This window comes from Miniopterus natalensis, chromosome 10 (assembly GCF_054644295.1).
Source record: "Miniopterus natalensis isolate mMinNat1 chromosome 10, mMinNat1.hap1, whole genome shotgun sequence".
In the NCBI taxonomy this organism is placed as follows: domain Eukaryota; kingdom Metazoa; phylum Chordata; class Mammalia; order Chiroptera; family Miniopteridae; genus Miniopterus; species Miniopterus natalensis.
This window is the reverse complement of record NC_142090.1, coordinates 9,400,653-9,414,882: the sequence shown is the minus strand read 5'-3', so window position 1 is coordinate 9,414,882 and position 14,230 is coordinate 9,400,653. Positions and strand designations below refer to the sequence as shown.

The 14,230-nt window shown below is 52.7% G+C and overlaps 1 protein-coding gene across 1 annotated transcript; it reads right to left on the bottom strand.

Moving 5' to 3' along the window:
- Nucleotides 1-1,541: 1,541 nt before the first annotated feature.
- On the bottom strand, nt 1,542-13,429 carry KLRG2 (killer cell lectin like receptor G2). The gene is made up of 5 exons (XM_087821378.1): nt 12,679-13,429; nt 10,062-10,163; nt 9,655-9,803; nt 2,095-2,189; nt 1,542-1,662 (listed from the first exon to the last, which is right to left on the bottom strand). Exons 1-5 carry the CDS (start codon nt 13,427-13,429, stop codon nt 1,542-1,544), a joined length of 1,218 nt encoding a protein of 405 aa, XP_087677504.1.
- Between the last annotated feature and the right edge of the window lie 801 nt (nt 13,430-14,230).

Sequence of the window (14,230 nt, the reverse complement as noted above, 5' to 3'; positions counted from 1 at the left end):
TAGACCATTTCCGGCACCCTAGAATTTCCCCTGATGCCCCTCCCCAGTTATTAGCCACTGTTCTGACTTCTGTCACCGTCTATTAGTTTTAAGGCAACCGTTTATAATTTTTTTGCTGTTTTTTTCTACTACTTGTCTCCATCTCTTAATAATAAGCTTACACTTTGATTTCTTGGTTTGCCTACTCTGGACAGTAACTAGTGACATCCTAACAAGTTCACCTTCTCATTCCCCTTCTTCACCAAGGGAAGCTAAGTAACTTTCAGACTTCCAGCCCTCAGCACCACACTCTGGGCACCTCCACAGCTGATTCTAAGTGGCACCTGTGCCCCGGGATCCCCAAAGTCACGGTACTCGGCCCTGAAGCTGGGAGGAGCCCAAGGGCTGATGTTAAACCAGCCTGACGCACCAGGCACAGGACATCTGCGGAGAAGGGCTTTGAAGTGAGTTACAATGGAACACGTTACCAAGCTCTGGGGTTATTTTGCAGTTGGAATGAGAAAGCCATGAGACCAGAGTGCTTCCAAGACTTTTATTGCTTGTAAGGGTGCCCTTTAGGACTCTCCATCTCTTTCTCCCGGATGCCCGTATGTTCCGCACAAGCTACTGGCTTAAATGGACCAACACAGGTTTCTCCGAGGGGAATTTGGATGCGTGGCCTGAGTTTAGAAAGGAAAGTTGGTTCGTAAAGGACCGTTGAGTTAAATGCTCAGCACCAAGGTGAGAGACGCAGGTACGCCTCCTGTCCATGGAGAGGTCTGCACAGGCTGGGGAGACCAAACAAGCCCTCCCACCCACCCGGCGCCACCCCCGCTGGCCTGGCACCCCCACAGCCGTGGAAGAGCTGCCTCCAACCCCCCACATTTCTCCAATGTCCTTTCTCACTCGGACCCCATGCTTTGCAGGACCTCCGCCCACCAAGGTGGCGCTCTCGGCCTCATCCCAGACGTGGCCGTCAGCGTGCAACCTCCGTCTTCCTCCTCCAGGGGCCACCCCTTCTCACTTGCTGTGACACTGGCTGTCAGCTGTCTTAGCTGTGTTGGCTGGGTGCCCAGCTGCCTGGAAATGGCACAGCAATGATGTCACTGCTGACAAACCCTGTAGCCACAAACTGAATGCTCATTCCATGGCTCGATGAGAATGCAGGTGGGGCTCCCCTGTGATCACTAATCCTTTCCATTCCTCTAGGACTGAAGGGGGTGCATCGTGATTGCGCAGATAAGGGAGAGGATGGGAGTGGCCATTTTAATGAGGGGAAGACTGAGGCTCAGAAATGCTAAAAAAAGGAAAACCATCTCAAGCTCTCTGAACAAATCCTCTTCGGCAACTGGAAATGAAAATGGGCCACAGAGAGCCTCTCCCGGAGGCGATGTTCCTGCAAGAGGGCCAGCTCCCCGGTTCCCTCAGGGGAGCCCCTTGAGCATGGAGCAAGGAGCAGTGGAAGCCTAGGTCCCGGGAAGAGGCGCCCCAGCTCCCCACTTGGCCTATCCTGGGGGGCGGGCTGCATGGCCCCAACAGGCTCGGAATGGGCGGAATCCAAGTCACTTGGTCCCCTTGGCACAGATCCAGGGTCTTGAAGAGGTGCAGTCCAGAGCCACGAGCTTGCCTCCCTCCAGGCTCCCGCACTTGAGAGCCAGCTGGTCATCGTCTTCCTCCGGGAGTCTGGGGAAGGATGAGAGGGAGGAGGGTGCTCAGGGCGACCGGGCCTCCTGCCAGGCACACCTACTGCCAGGTTGGGGTGGGAGTCCTGAGGACGCCCTGGTGGCACATCCCTTATCTGTAGAACAGGGTGACAGTCCTGCTTGGGTGAATGTGCTGGGGTCCCAAACAAGGGACGGGGTGACCGGGACTAAAGGCCTTGAGCATGGGGTGGGGTCGGCCTCCTGGAGGCGCGCAGGCTGGGGTGGAGCGGGGGACTGGGTCTGGGGAGATGGCGGATCCTGAACAGCAGTGGGGGGGGGAGGTGTCTGCAGAAGGGGAAGGCCCCCAGCCCCGCTTTGATGCCTGCTGTGATGTCACTCTGGTCACACTGGGGAGCCCACCCTAGTGCAGTGGGGAGAGAGGGAGCCCCCCCCCAGGCCCAGAGTCACTCACCGCTGGGCGGTCCCGTCAATCCAGTGCCAGCCCTCGGGGCCCATCAAGGCCCCCACCCAGGAGTTCTTGATGACAGGGTATCTGGCCAGGAAGCCCTGAGGGAGAGAAGCAGCTGGTCACTCTTCTCTGGACGCTGGCTCACCTGGCCAGGCCAGAGAAGCTACTCAGCTTTACCCAACCCGCCTAAACGCGAGGAATCGGAAAGCTGCGTCAGATGCTTGCTGGGTGCGAGACCAGAGATGGGGGCGATCCCATCTCTGCCCTCAAGGGGGGGGATGTGAATGCCAATCCGCACCCAGCAACCAGCGATGGTTATTTGTATTGACGGAGGAACAAGGAGGAGGTGGGGGAGGCAGGAGCAAAGCTGGGAGGCTGCGCAGCGTGCAGGTACCAGCGGGCGGCCTCCCTGGAGAGGAGGTGGGAGGTGGGGTGAATCAGGCTGCGGGGGCCGCCTGGGGCAGATGGGCAACAACCCGATGCCAGCAAGAGCATCGATTACATTGTATCAGTTCGGTGCAGTATTATTAAGGCCATTAAATAAAAGCATGAAGCCCACAGAGCACTACGGGGAGAGATGCAGCAGGTGAAAGGCTGTAGCAGGTGAAAAAGCCGAGTCACAGTTGTGGTTTGATTATAATAATGAAAACGTCTACGTACGTGGACCCCACATGAGGAACAACAAGAATGAAAACAAGTGTGTTAGCCACTAGGTGATTTCTTTTACATTTATCCTCGATGTCATTTTTAACAATGAAGTAAAGCAAAACATGGTATTTCAAAAATCTCAGCTTGTTTTTAAACTGCAGTGTAATTGTATCTGTAAGGCGTTGCGACGCTGCAGCTCCCGCTGCGATGCTCCGGTCCACACCCGCCCCGTCTCGCTGGAGCATAACTCGGGGCCCCCTAACGATAGCGGTTACACAGCTCCTGTCGCCCGGGTGGGTGATTCCACTTTGGGGAGTAAATCCAAGAGCATAAAAGGGAGAAAATGAATTTATCCGAAGGTAACACAGTACCATTTATAAAGAAAAAGTGGAAGCCATCCAAATGCCAAGCAATCGGGAAACAACTAGACCAATTATGGGATATCCACAGGACGGAAAATTGCAGTGTTGTTAAAGATGACGACTACATAGAAAATGTAGTTATGCAAGGAAATGTAAACACAGAATCAGGGCAAGTGGAAAAGGCTGGCACCCCGGCAAGCTCGCCTCGCTCAGAGTGCCAACAAGCATACATTCACGTTAGTGAAGCGGGTGGAATAAATGAATTTAAAGTTATATTCAGCTCCTCCCCCGAAAATGGTTTGACAGAGATGAAACCTCTGTATTTAACCCTGGGAATTAGCAAGTAAGTGCTGGAGTGATGGCCGTCCCTTGGTGGTACTCCCTTTCATCCTTCAGGTCTCAGCCCAAAGGTCCTTTCCTGTAGGTACACCGTGAACTTGGTGAGGACTGGGGGCCAGTCTTACGGACCACGAGCACCCAGCACACAGTTGGCCAGCTCAGCAAAACTCCCTCCCTGTGATCCTGCCAGTAACCACCAAGGGCCCCAGGTAGCACCAGGGCCACCAGCCGGTCAACAGCCGAGAGGAGCCAGAAGCGACTTGCAGGTAACCTTGCTAACCTTACCCATCTGAGATCCCAAAGATCAGACTGCGTATGAAAGTGGAGGGTGGTGGCGAGAACGGGCCAGGCACGCACAGCCCTGCCTTGGCTGGCAGCTTCCACTCTGGCTCCACACCACCGCCTGGGCCCGGGGCAGAGCTGGGCGGGGAGCTCTGCCGAGGATGAGAAGGAACCTGGGCTGGCCCAGAGGTGTGACTCAGAAGGCAGAGCAGCCCAAGCACCTCGCTGCATGGCTGTACAGATCCGGACAGCACAGTCCTCCTGGGAGCCACCAGCTGCTGGCTGGGGAAGGCGCACCGGGGCTCAGAGAGGGGCTGTCACAGCTGGGAGTAGAGCTTTGGGGCCCAGCTGTCCCATATTTAAATTCTGGTTCTGTGACTTGTAAGGTCTGTGACCTAAGGCAGGTTGCCCAGCCTTTCAGAGCTTCACCATGGTCCCCTGTAAAACGGGGACGTTTGTAATGAGGCCTGAGATTGTATGTATAAAGCCAAGGACACATAGTACTCACTCATTAAACGTCCCCTCTGCTGAGGAAGCCCGTCTCTGCTGGGTGGTGTGCAAAGCTGTATGCCCGGCCCCCACACAACCTCATCTGATGCTTATGGCAATGCCAAGAGGATCCTGTCCTTTCTGTTCCTAGCCCTCCGGGCCTCCCGGTGACAGAAGCCATGGCCTATCCCCACCCAGCAACACTGACTTCATTCGGCTCTTCTTTTCCTTGAAGCTCAGACTCCATTAACCTGTTCTCACTGTTAGCAAAAATTATGGTGTGGGAAAAGCATTGTCTAGAGTTATAAAGAAATTCCAGCAACTTCCAGTTCAAAGGACTGCTCTGTAATGATGGCACAGTGATCCCGGGGCCTCACCACTTCCCGCTGGTGGGACTCCAGCTTTCCCACCAATGTGGAGAGGGAAACTTTGGTCCTGAGAAGAATTTACTTGAAATTTCATATTTTACATCCTGAAATTCATATAAGTTACTTTCCTATTTCCTCCACCCCGCAAAACAAAGCTGTTATTGGGCCAATGGTAAGTGACTCGGAGATGGCATAGGTGGCCCTTAAAACTTTCTTCTTTTTGCTGTGAGCAAACCCAGCTCGGGGGAGGACAAGCCATGTTTATCCTGGAGCTGTGTGCACCCACTGGCACCAAGGCATGTCCCTGGTTTGTGCATCCCAGCTCAGGAACCTTGGCCTTTTCTAGCCTGTCCTCTCCACTCTGGCTCGGCACCTCCTGGAGCTACTGGCCCTTGTCCAGATCTGAGGAGGATTCCAGAGCTCCATAGTCATCAGGCGCTGAATTTTAACTGTCTAGGACCCAAATCTTAGTTTGGGTCTTTCTGCAAGGAGTTTTTAATTTTTTAAATTTTTTTAAAATTTAGCTTTATTGTTGAGAGTATTACAGGTGTCCCATTTCCCCCCCCAATTGACCCCCTCCACTTCGCTCCCATCCCCTCCCCAGGCCTTCACCCCATTACTGACTGTGTCCATGGGTTATGCATATGTGCATATAACTTCTTTGGTTAATCTCTTCCCACCCTCCACCCCCTTCCCTCGTCCCTCTGAAATATGATCGCCTGTTGCATGCATCAATGTCTCTGGCTCTATTTAGTTCGTCAGATTCTTTTGTTCATTAGCTGCTTCCTAAAGAAGACCCTTCAGCTTTTCCTATAGTGCTGGTCTAATGGTGATGAACTCCCTTAGCTTTTCCTTGTCTGAGAAGCTCTTTATCTGACCTTCAGTTCTAAATGATAGCTTTGCTGGGTAGAGCAATCTTGGTTGTAGTTCCATGTTTTTCATCACTTTGAATATTTCTTGCCACTCCCTTCTGGCCTGCAAGGTTTCTGTTGAGAAATCAGCTGACAGTCGTATGGGGGCTCCCTTGTAGGTAACTAATTGATTTTCTCTTGCTGTTTTTAAGATTCTCTCTCTGTTTTAACCTTTGGCATTTTAATGATGATGTCTCTTGCTGTGGGCCTCTTTGGGTTCCTCTTGTTTGGGACCCTCTGTGCTTCCTGGACTTGTAAGTCAATTTCTTTCCCCAGGTAGGGGAAGTTTTCTGCAATTATTTTTTCAAATAGGTTTTCAATTTCTTGGTCTCTTTCTCCCCCTTCTGGCACCCCAGTAAGATGAATGTTGGGCCTCGTGAAGTTGTCCCAGAGGCCCCTTATACTATCTTCATATTTCTGGATTCTTTTTTCTTTTTGCTCTTCTGGTTGGGTGTTTTTTGTTTCCTCATGTTCCAAATTGCTGATTTGATTCTCAGTGTCCTGTACTCTACTGTTGACTCCCTGTAAATTATTCTTCATTTTAGTTCATGTAGCCTTCATTTCAAATTGGTACTTTATTATGTTATCAATTTTCTCAGTTATTTCCCTAATAGTCTGCTTAAACATCCTTATAAACAAAATTCTGAACTCTGTATCTGTTAGCTTGCTTGGATCTATTTCATTTAGTTCCTCCTCTAGAGATTTCTTCTGTTCTTTCCTTTGTGACATGTTTCTTTGCTTCCACATTTTGGCTGCTTCCAGGTGTTTGTTTCTATGTATTAGGTAGAGCTGCTGTGTGTCCTGGAATTTGTAGAGTGGCTTTGTGTAGTAGGTGTCCTGTAGGGTCCAGTGGCTCAGCCTCCCCAGTCCCCTGAGCTGGGCCTTCTAGGTGCTCCCCTGTGTGGGCTGTGTGCTCTGACCTGTTGTAGTTGAGCCTTGGTTGCTGTTGGCATCACTGGGAGGAATTGACCCCCAGGCCAATCGGCTGTGAGGACCAGCTGCAACCACAGCCAAAGAGCTGCTGTGCTGGAGACACCCCTGTGGAGCAGGATTTACTTCAGTGGGGCTTTGGTGTTCACCAAATGCGCCCCTTGAGTGTGTCACTCGTGGATGTGGTAGGGTTGTAATCCAGCGTGGTCGAGCCTGACCACCAGGTGCACTGTCTCTGGGGCCTCCCTGGAGGTGCACAGTCAGCCTGTGCCAGTGCCTTGCCCAGGGCCACCCAGCATGAGCTACACAGCAAACCATAGTTGGCTGCTCCTTGTGCTGGGCTTGGAGGTGCCCAGGAGAGGCCAAGCTGTGAGCCAATGCAGCTGCCGCTAGTGCCAGGCCTGGGGCCGCTTATCAAGCCATATGGGGCCCGCTGCTGCTTGTTTGAGAGATTTTAGGAAAGTCCTAAGCATGAGGCCTGAGAGGCCACTTGCATAGAAAAGCCCCTGGGAATGGCCTGGATGAGCTGCAGGTGGGGGGGGCGGGGCCTCCGGGAATCACGGGGCGGGGCCAAAGGTGTAAGTCAGGTGCAGGCGATTCAAACATGGCGCCCGCCTGCCGGCTGTGTGCGGGGAGGACTCGCCACAGGAGCCATGGCCTCCGCCAGCCCTTCTGCCCGGGAGGAAGCCGCCCCTCCGACTCTCGCCCTGACTTCAGGCAGGTTAGTTCCCCCCCGAGTGTCCCGGGTCCTTTCCGGCTGCTCCCGGCGCTGGGCTCAGAGGGAGCATCCGAGTGAGTCCGCGCCGGGCCCTTTAGAGGAGCTGCTGGGGCTCCCGAAGCGTCTGCGACCCTCAGCGACAGTCCCCGCTGGTTTCACAGCCCGGAGTTGTGGGGACGTCTCTTCCCGGCCCTGGAGCCCTGGGCTGGGGGCCTGTGTGGGGCTGGGACCCCTCGCTCCTCTGGGAAACCTCCATTGCTGGGATCCCCTTCTGGGTTTAAACTGGGGCACCGGGTGTGGGCCGGCGGCCGCGGCTCCACCCCTCCTGGTCTTGGTGCTTCTTCACTTCCCTGGCTGTGGGGCTTCTGTTCAGCCAGGTCTCAGGAGGCTCTGAGTGATGGTGGTTCTGTATTTTAGTTGTGGTTTTGATGTGGTTGCAGGAGGCGGCGGATGCAGCTGTTACCTACGCCGCCAGCTTGTTTCTCCTGCAAGGAGCTTTTTAGCAGCTCTTTTTTGGAAGGAGCTTATCCAGGCTCTGTGATATCTTTTCTGAATATTTACTTGTGTTTCAATTGATTGATCCTGTGTGCTTAGGTTTTGTGTGTGTGTTTTTCATCTTCATCTCAAGCTCCATTTGCAATTTGAATAGTTAAACCTGGCTCCCCGTTTGAGGACCCACCAGCCAGGAGGCCATTTGCTTAGCCAAGGTCCAAGGTCATTCGAGATTAAACCTATCTGATGAGGGGCTGGAGGGCAGGGACCCTTTATGGGTCGCCAGTGGCTTTATGATGACCTTTGCTGTGCTCAGTGTGTCTCAGGAAATGGAAAAATGCTCGGCTGCTAAGTCCCTCCCTAGCTTCAAGCATGCTTTAGGGACCCACCTAGTTTCTGCTGGCCTTCAATTTGCAGAGGTCGACTGGGCTGGGTCCTTTGATGTCTGGGCCTGGGAAGATTTCCTCTGCCCAGCCTGATCTCTTCCCACAATGACACGAACTCAGGGCCAGCCCAGGCCCAGGTGGGGAACTGTTATATACCCATCTCTTGCCTCCATGGGCTACCATTCCTCTAGCATTTCCCCCTAATCCTAGCTCACAGTATTTACAGCATGTTTAGAAGAATTTTAAAAAGCTTTAAAGAAGAAAAAAAGATCACTCGAAATCTTGCCCCTCCACGTGGTAACCACCACTGAAATACTAGTAATGTGTTTTCTTCGCATGTATATTTACCATATTGGGACCACAGATTTGATTTCCTTGAGTCTATGCTGTAATTTCTTCATTTCCCCATATTTTTTGAAAAATAAATGTCATTCCTCCTAATATAATAATCCATGTTCCCTGTAAAACATTTTCTCCAGCAGATTTTAAATCTACTTCCAGGGCCTTTTCCAGAGAGAAGAGCAGGACAGAAGTTGCCTTCCCCGTTGTATGGGGCAGAACTCTTTTATTTCAGGACTGGGCAGGAGCAATCCAAGAAAAAATTTCACGCATGCGGGATCTTAAGTAAAGTTTCTTGATTAAGATCTGCCTCGCTCACTGATCACCTGGCCATCAAAGGTGGCGGCCGTGCTATTTGGGCTCATTACTGAATCCTCACCCCGCCCATCAAAAAAAAACACACATAGAGAAAGTGCTCAATAAAGACGGGTTAAAGCACGGTGAAGGAATGCTGCATCTTCATGCATAGAGGACAGCCTCTTCTGCAGCCACTCTCAAGCCCATTGGCTGGATTATTATTCAGCAAATAGCTACTCCTCTCTGCGCCCGCCCCCCTCCCCTGGAGATGGAGAATACTACCCTGTCCTCTGGATGTTGGGCTTGGCTGTGTTATTTGCTTTGCCCAACGGAGCGTTAGCAGATCTAACATCAGCAGAACCCTTAAATGGTGCTTGGTTCTTGCCCTTCTGCCAGCTTTCTTATGAAGACTCTCTCTCAGGTAGAAGGACCAGAGGCTCACGGAGTAAATCCGGCCCATAGGCTCAAGCCCAGCCCAACCAGTCTTGCACCCTGAGGCTGAGCTGTCTGCCAAACCCAGCCAAGGTCAGCCCATCAGCAGCCCTCCCACAGAACAAGAAAGAAATGCTTGTGGTCTTTTAAGTCAATGACTTTAGCCATGAATTGTCACCCTGCATTATTACAGCAAGACCTGGATAGCATACCCACTAACAGTAATTTATCTTCCATACAACCTCCCAAGAGTATGCATGTGTCTCCCCATAGATCTGCCAGCACAGACTGGTTCCTGAGCTCCGTTAACTGCGTGGCCACCAGGCTGGATGGGAGTAGCCCTGCTCTGGCCATTCAGCTCCACCTCTACTTCTTAGAATGAAGAGGAAATCGAAGACCTAGGATACCTGAAGTCTAGTCCCCCTGCATGTCACTTTCTTTCTCCAAGCCTCAGTGACTTTCTGTAAGGTGGAGTTGGACTAGATCTTTGCTGTTCCTTCCAGGACTAGTCATCTGTAACCTGTAACAATATGCACACCCCTCCACTGCCCACCCTCCCTCCCTTCTCACCTGGGTGTGGCTCAGCAGGGGGAGGGTAGCTTGGTGGGCTGAGCAGAAAGCCTGGCTGGCCTCCCAGGCTTGAGCTTCAGTAGAGAAGTAGTAACAATGCTCTCCGGACCACAGCCAGCCCTGGGGGCACGGCTGTTGCCACCCGGCCCCTGCAAACAGAGACCACAGGTGAGCCTCAGGACTAAACTGTAATGAGCTGAATGAATGTTCATTAAAAAATCAAACCCTGGCCACTACCTTGACTGAGGGGCAAATCTGGGGGGAATGGAACTGGCAAGCCTTTGAGCAGCAAGCAGGGTGGGCAGGGACCCTGGAAGGCTGTACATTTTATGCAAGACACAAAACCCCCCAGGTGGAGGCTGATACCAGATCACTTGTCAGGATGTAGCTGGGAAGAGGCACCATACCTGTTCTCGAGGCCAGGACCACATTGGCGACTGCTGACACCGCCAGGAGCACGGCCATGACCGCCAGGGCCCAGTGCAGGCACTTTATGTACTTGGGCAGCCCTGGGGAGAACCAGGAGAGACAGGTTAGAACCACTGACTTATACACCAGCATCACACGTATGTGAGCACCTGCCCCTCGGCCCAGACACGAGGATAAACCACTTGATTTAGGTCAGAATTTCCTATTTGGGAGAAAAATGCTAGATGTTTTACTTCTTAAATAACTAGAAGACCTAAGATTTTATTCAAGAAAGAGAACATGCCCTGGCCGGGGTAGCTTGGTTGGTTAGAGTGTTGTCCCAGTACGCCAAAGCCAAGGTTGCGGGTTCAGTCCCTGGTCAGGGTACAGTAGTCAACCAATAAATGCACAAATAAGTGAAATGACAAATTGATGTTTCTCTCCTTATTTCTCTAAAATCAATAAATAAAAAATTTAAAAAAGAGAACAAATAATTGGCTAACAAGCATTTACTGTGTACCTAATGTGCCTTAGACACAGGGTACAAATATGCTAAGAACAGGGCAAGGCCCCTGCATGCAAGCAGCTAAAAGACTGGGCAAAGGTACCAGGAGATAAAACTGCAAACAAGAGAGGAGCAAGGGCTGGATTTGGAGTTCCACAGACCTGGGTTCAAGTTCTGACTCTTGTTCTTGGTGTTTTCCAGTTTTAACACTAAAATCACACCTGCCTCTTTTATCTCTCTAGGCCTAGAGTCCACCAAGGAAGCATCCTGGGGACCAGAGAGAGCACTTTGTAGGCTGTGGAGCATTAGACAGCTGTGAGTTATCAGCAGCTCGAGGACCCAGGGGACCAGATGGCTGGAATGAGGTTGCAGAGGGGAAAGGAGCTCCAGAGACAGGAGGAATTAAGTACTGACACATGCTATATCATGGATGATCTTGAAGACACTATGCTAAGTGAACGGAGTCAGACACAAAAGGACATGTAGTATGAGTCCATTTTAATGAAATATCCAGGGTAGGCAAACCCAAAGAGACAGAAAGTCGACTAGTGGCTATCTGGGGCTGGGGAGTGATAGCTGAAAGGTACAGGATTTCCTTTTGGAGTGATGAAACTATTCTAAAATTGACTGGTGAGCCCGGCTGGTGTGACCTATGAACCAGGAAGTCACGGTTCGATTCCCTGTCAGGGCACATGCCCAGGTTGTGGGGGGCATGCAGGAGGCAGCTGATTAATGACTCTCTCATGATTGATGTTTCTCTCTCTCCTTCTCCCTGAAATTAAAAAAAAAAACACAAAAAATGACAGATTAAAAAATAAATAAAATTGGTGATGGTCACACAACTCTGTGAATATACTAAAGGCTATTGTTTGTTTTAAATGGGCGAATTGTGCAGTATGTAAATTATAGCTCAATGAAGGTGTTACCTAAATAAGCGATTTGAAAATGCTTGGGATAAAAGATACATAAATTGACAGTCTTAAAATAACAAAAGCAGAACTAAAAAGCCTGGAGAAGAAAAAGAAAAACCCACCAGTCTCCTCGGGAAATATAACTATTTTAACACAACAGTAAATTCAGCTCTGACCTTTCAGAAAACACAGCAGTACAGAGATACAGCAAGTTACAAAAGTCTCACACACCTTCCACACTCAGGGCTGCAAGGCTGGCCTGGGAAACGGCCCCCCACACAGCCATTTGTCTCCCCAACTTCCAGGCAAAGAAAAAGTCCCCACCCACCCCCTTTATTTATTTTTAATTTTTAAAAAATATATGTCTTTATTGATTTCAGAGAGAGGAAGGGAGAGGGAGAGAAAGAGAGAGAAACATCAATGATGAGAGAGTGTCCCTGATTGGCTGCCTCCTGCAAGCCTGCACCCACCCGCCCCCTTTAGAAAGCAGTTCTTAGTCACGCAAGTAACAAATAAATACGTTCTTCTTGTAACAAAAATGAAAATACAGAGGAAGCTACCCCCGCCCCCATCTGCTACTTTTCTTTCAAAGTTTAGCTCCAGGGAGCTTTCCCCTGCCAAGTCCACCAGCCCCCCTCCCTCCCGGTACCCTCTCTAGGATTGCTTAATTGTTTATATATTTTTCAGGCTCCTCTTCTTCCCTCACAATTGCCCCCCCGCCCAAGCCCAGTCTGGCCCGTGGTGCTCACGCAGAAGCTGCTGAATGGGTGAGTGTGGGACCCATGTTTCTCAATATATAGTAGAGGGGCGGTCCCCGCCGGCCGGGGCCAGAAGTCCCGAGACCAGCGTCTCCCCGCCCCTGGGCGGCGCCAGTCCCGTGAGCCCGAAAGCCTTTCCCTCCCCTGGAATTCCATCTCAAAGATGCGCACACGCGACGGGGGCGTGTGAAAGGGGTCTGCAGAGCGGAGGGGGAAGAATTTATTCTTGTAGCGCAAACCGTTTGAATTATAACTGCGTAAACCAAAATGCTACTAGTTCCAAGCCAGAGAGCGCGCAGGTGGGGCCGGACGTGGGGATGGTTGTCTGGGTCTCCCAGCTCCTCCAGAGCAGCAGCCCAGGGCTGGGTGGATGTTCACGGGTGGGGGAGGGGAGGGGAACGACACCTCTGGCTGGCAGGCCCTGGCCCTGGCCCCCGCTTACCCATGAGCTTTATGGCCCGGTGCAGCTTCTCGTCGCCGGCCAGCTCCTCGCAGTGCAGAAGCACGGTGTCCTCCTCTCGCTCCTGCTCCTTGCAGCGGCACGTGGGGGAGCCCGGGGACTCCTTGCCCCCCTCGGCGCCGAGGCCGTGCTCCGCCCCGGCTGCAGCCAGCGGCGAGCCCCGGCTCCACGTGCTGCCCGAGGACGCGGTGCGCCGGAGCGGGTGCACCGGGGAGGCGTGCCGGGAGAAGGCTGGGGACTCAGGAACCGGCACGGTGATGAAGCGCCTGGAGGGCGCGGGCGAGGGCGCGCAGCTGCCACCGGCCGCGGTCACGGGCTTCACGCGCACGTCCACCTGCAGTTCCATGGGCGCCCAGGTGCCCGGCGCGGGCTCCCCCGGCGCGGCCCAGGGCACCAGCTCGGCCCCCGCCGCCTCGCCGTCCCGGGGCTGCTCGACCGAAGCGGGGCTCGGCGACGGCGGATCGGGGCCGGTGGATAGCTGGCGGCGGAAGGCGCCGTAGCCCAGGCTGGGTGGCAGCACCCGCAGGCGCGCGGGGCGAGGCGAGGGCAGTTTCTTTTCGCCCGACTGGTCCTGGCCCGCGCCGGTCGCCTCCGTGCTCTCGGAACTTTCCAATGGTCGCTCCTCCGCGGGGGCCTGTGACTGCTCCGGCCCCGGGACCTGGTTCTCCAAGGGCTCCACCGGCAACTCGGCCCCGCCCTGGTCTCCTCTGGATGCCGCCCGGGCCCTCTCCATCCCGAGTGCGGAGCAGCCGACAGATGCCAGTGGAGCTCTCCTGGGCCCTGGTAGCGACGCAGTTTCACCGCTCCGGTCTGGGTCGGTCTCGCCCCGCAGCCGTAGCCTAGGACATCCCACTCCAAGGTGCCCCACCCGCAGCCAGGTTTCCGAGGTGGAGCCATGCCCCTCAAGCTGTGCCGCCTTCCCCCACTCCGTCTGCTTGCAAGGTGGAACCGGGGAAAAGAACTGCTCACTTCTGTCTAAGTAAAGGGCCTGTAGTTGCTAAAAGGGGAAGACTCCTCCCATCCCTTCTGCAGAAGGCCCTAGCTAGCCTCAGCTACTCTCCCGAGGCTGACTCCTAACTTGCCTGCTCTAGCTCATTCAATGAAAAAGCATGACAATGTCTCATTTCCTGTGACAGGAGCCTGGTCCCCCACCAGCCCCGCGTGCTGAAATGCAGGTTTCCCAGCCCTGGCCAGTGAGCTGATTGCCATTAAAAGAAAATACAAATTCCTGGCTGGGCTCCACCCGGACCTACTGAATCTCATAAGGTGATGAGGTCAATGGTATTTTTATCAAGTGCCCCAGGGTAGAATTGGCAGATAAAACACAGGCCAATCAGTTAAACGTGAATTTCAGATAAGCAAGGGTTGGGTTGTTGTCTGGTCATTTTCGTTTTTTTTCCAAGAAGTGTTTGATTTCTTCCTTGATCTCATTGGTAACCCATTCATTGTTTAATAACGTGCTATTTAGCCTCCATGTGTTTGAATATTTTTGAGGTTTTTTTTTTATAGTGGTGGATTTCTAGTTTCATGGCGT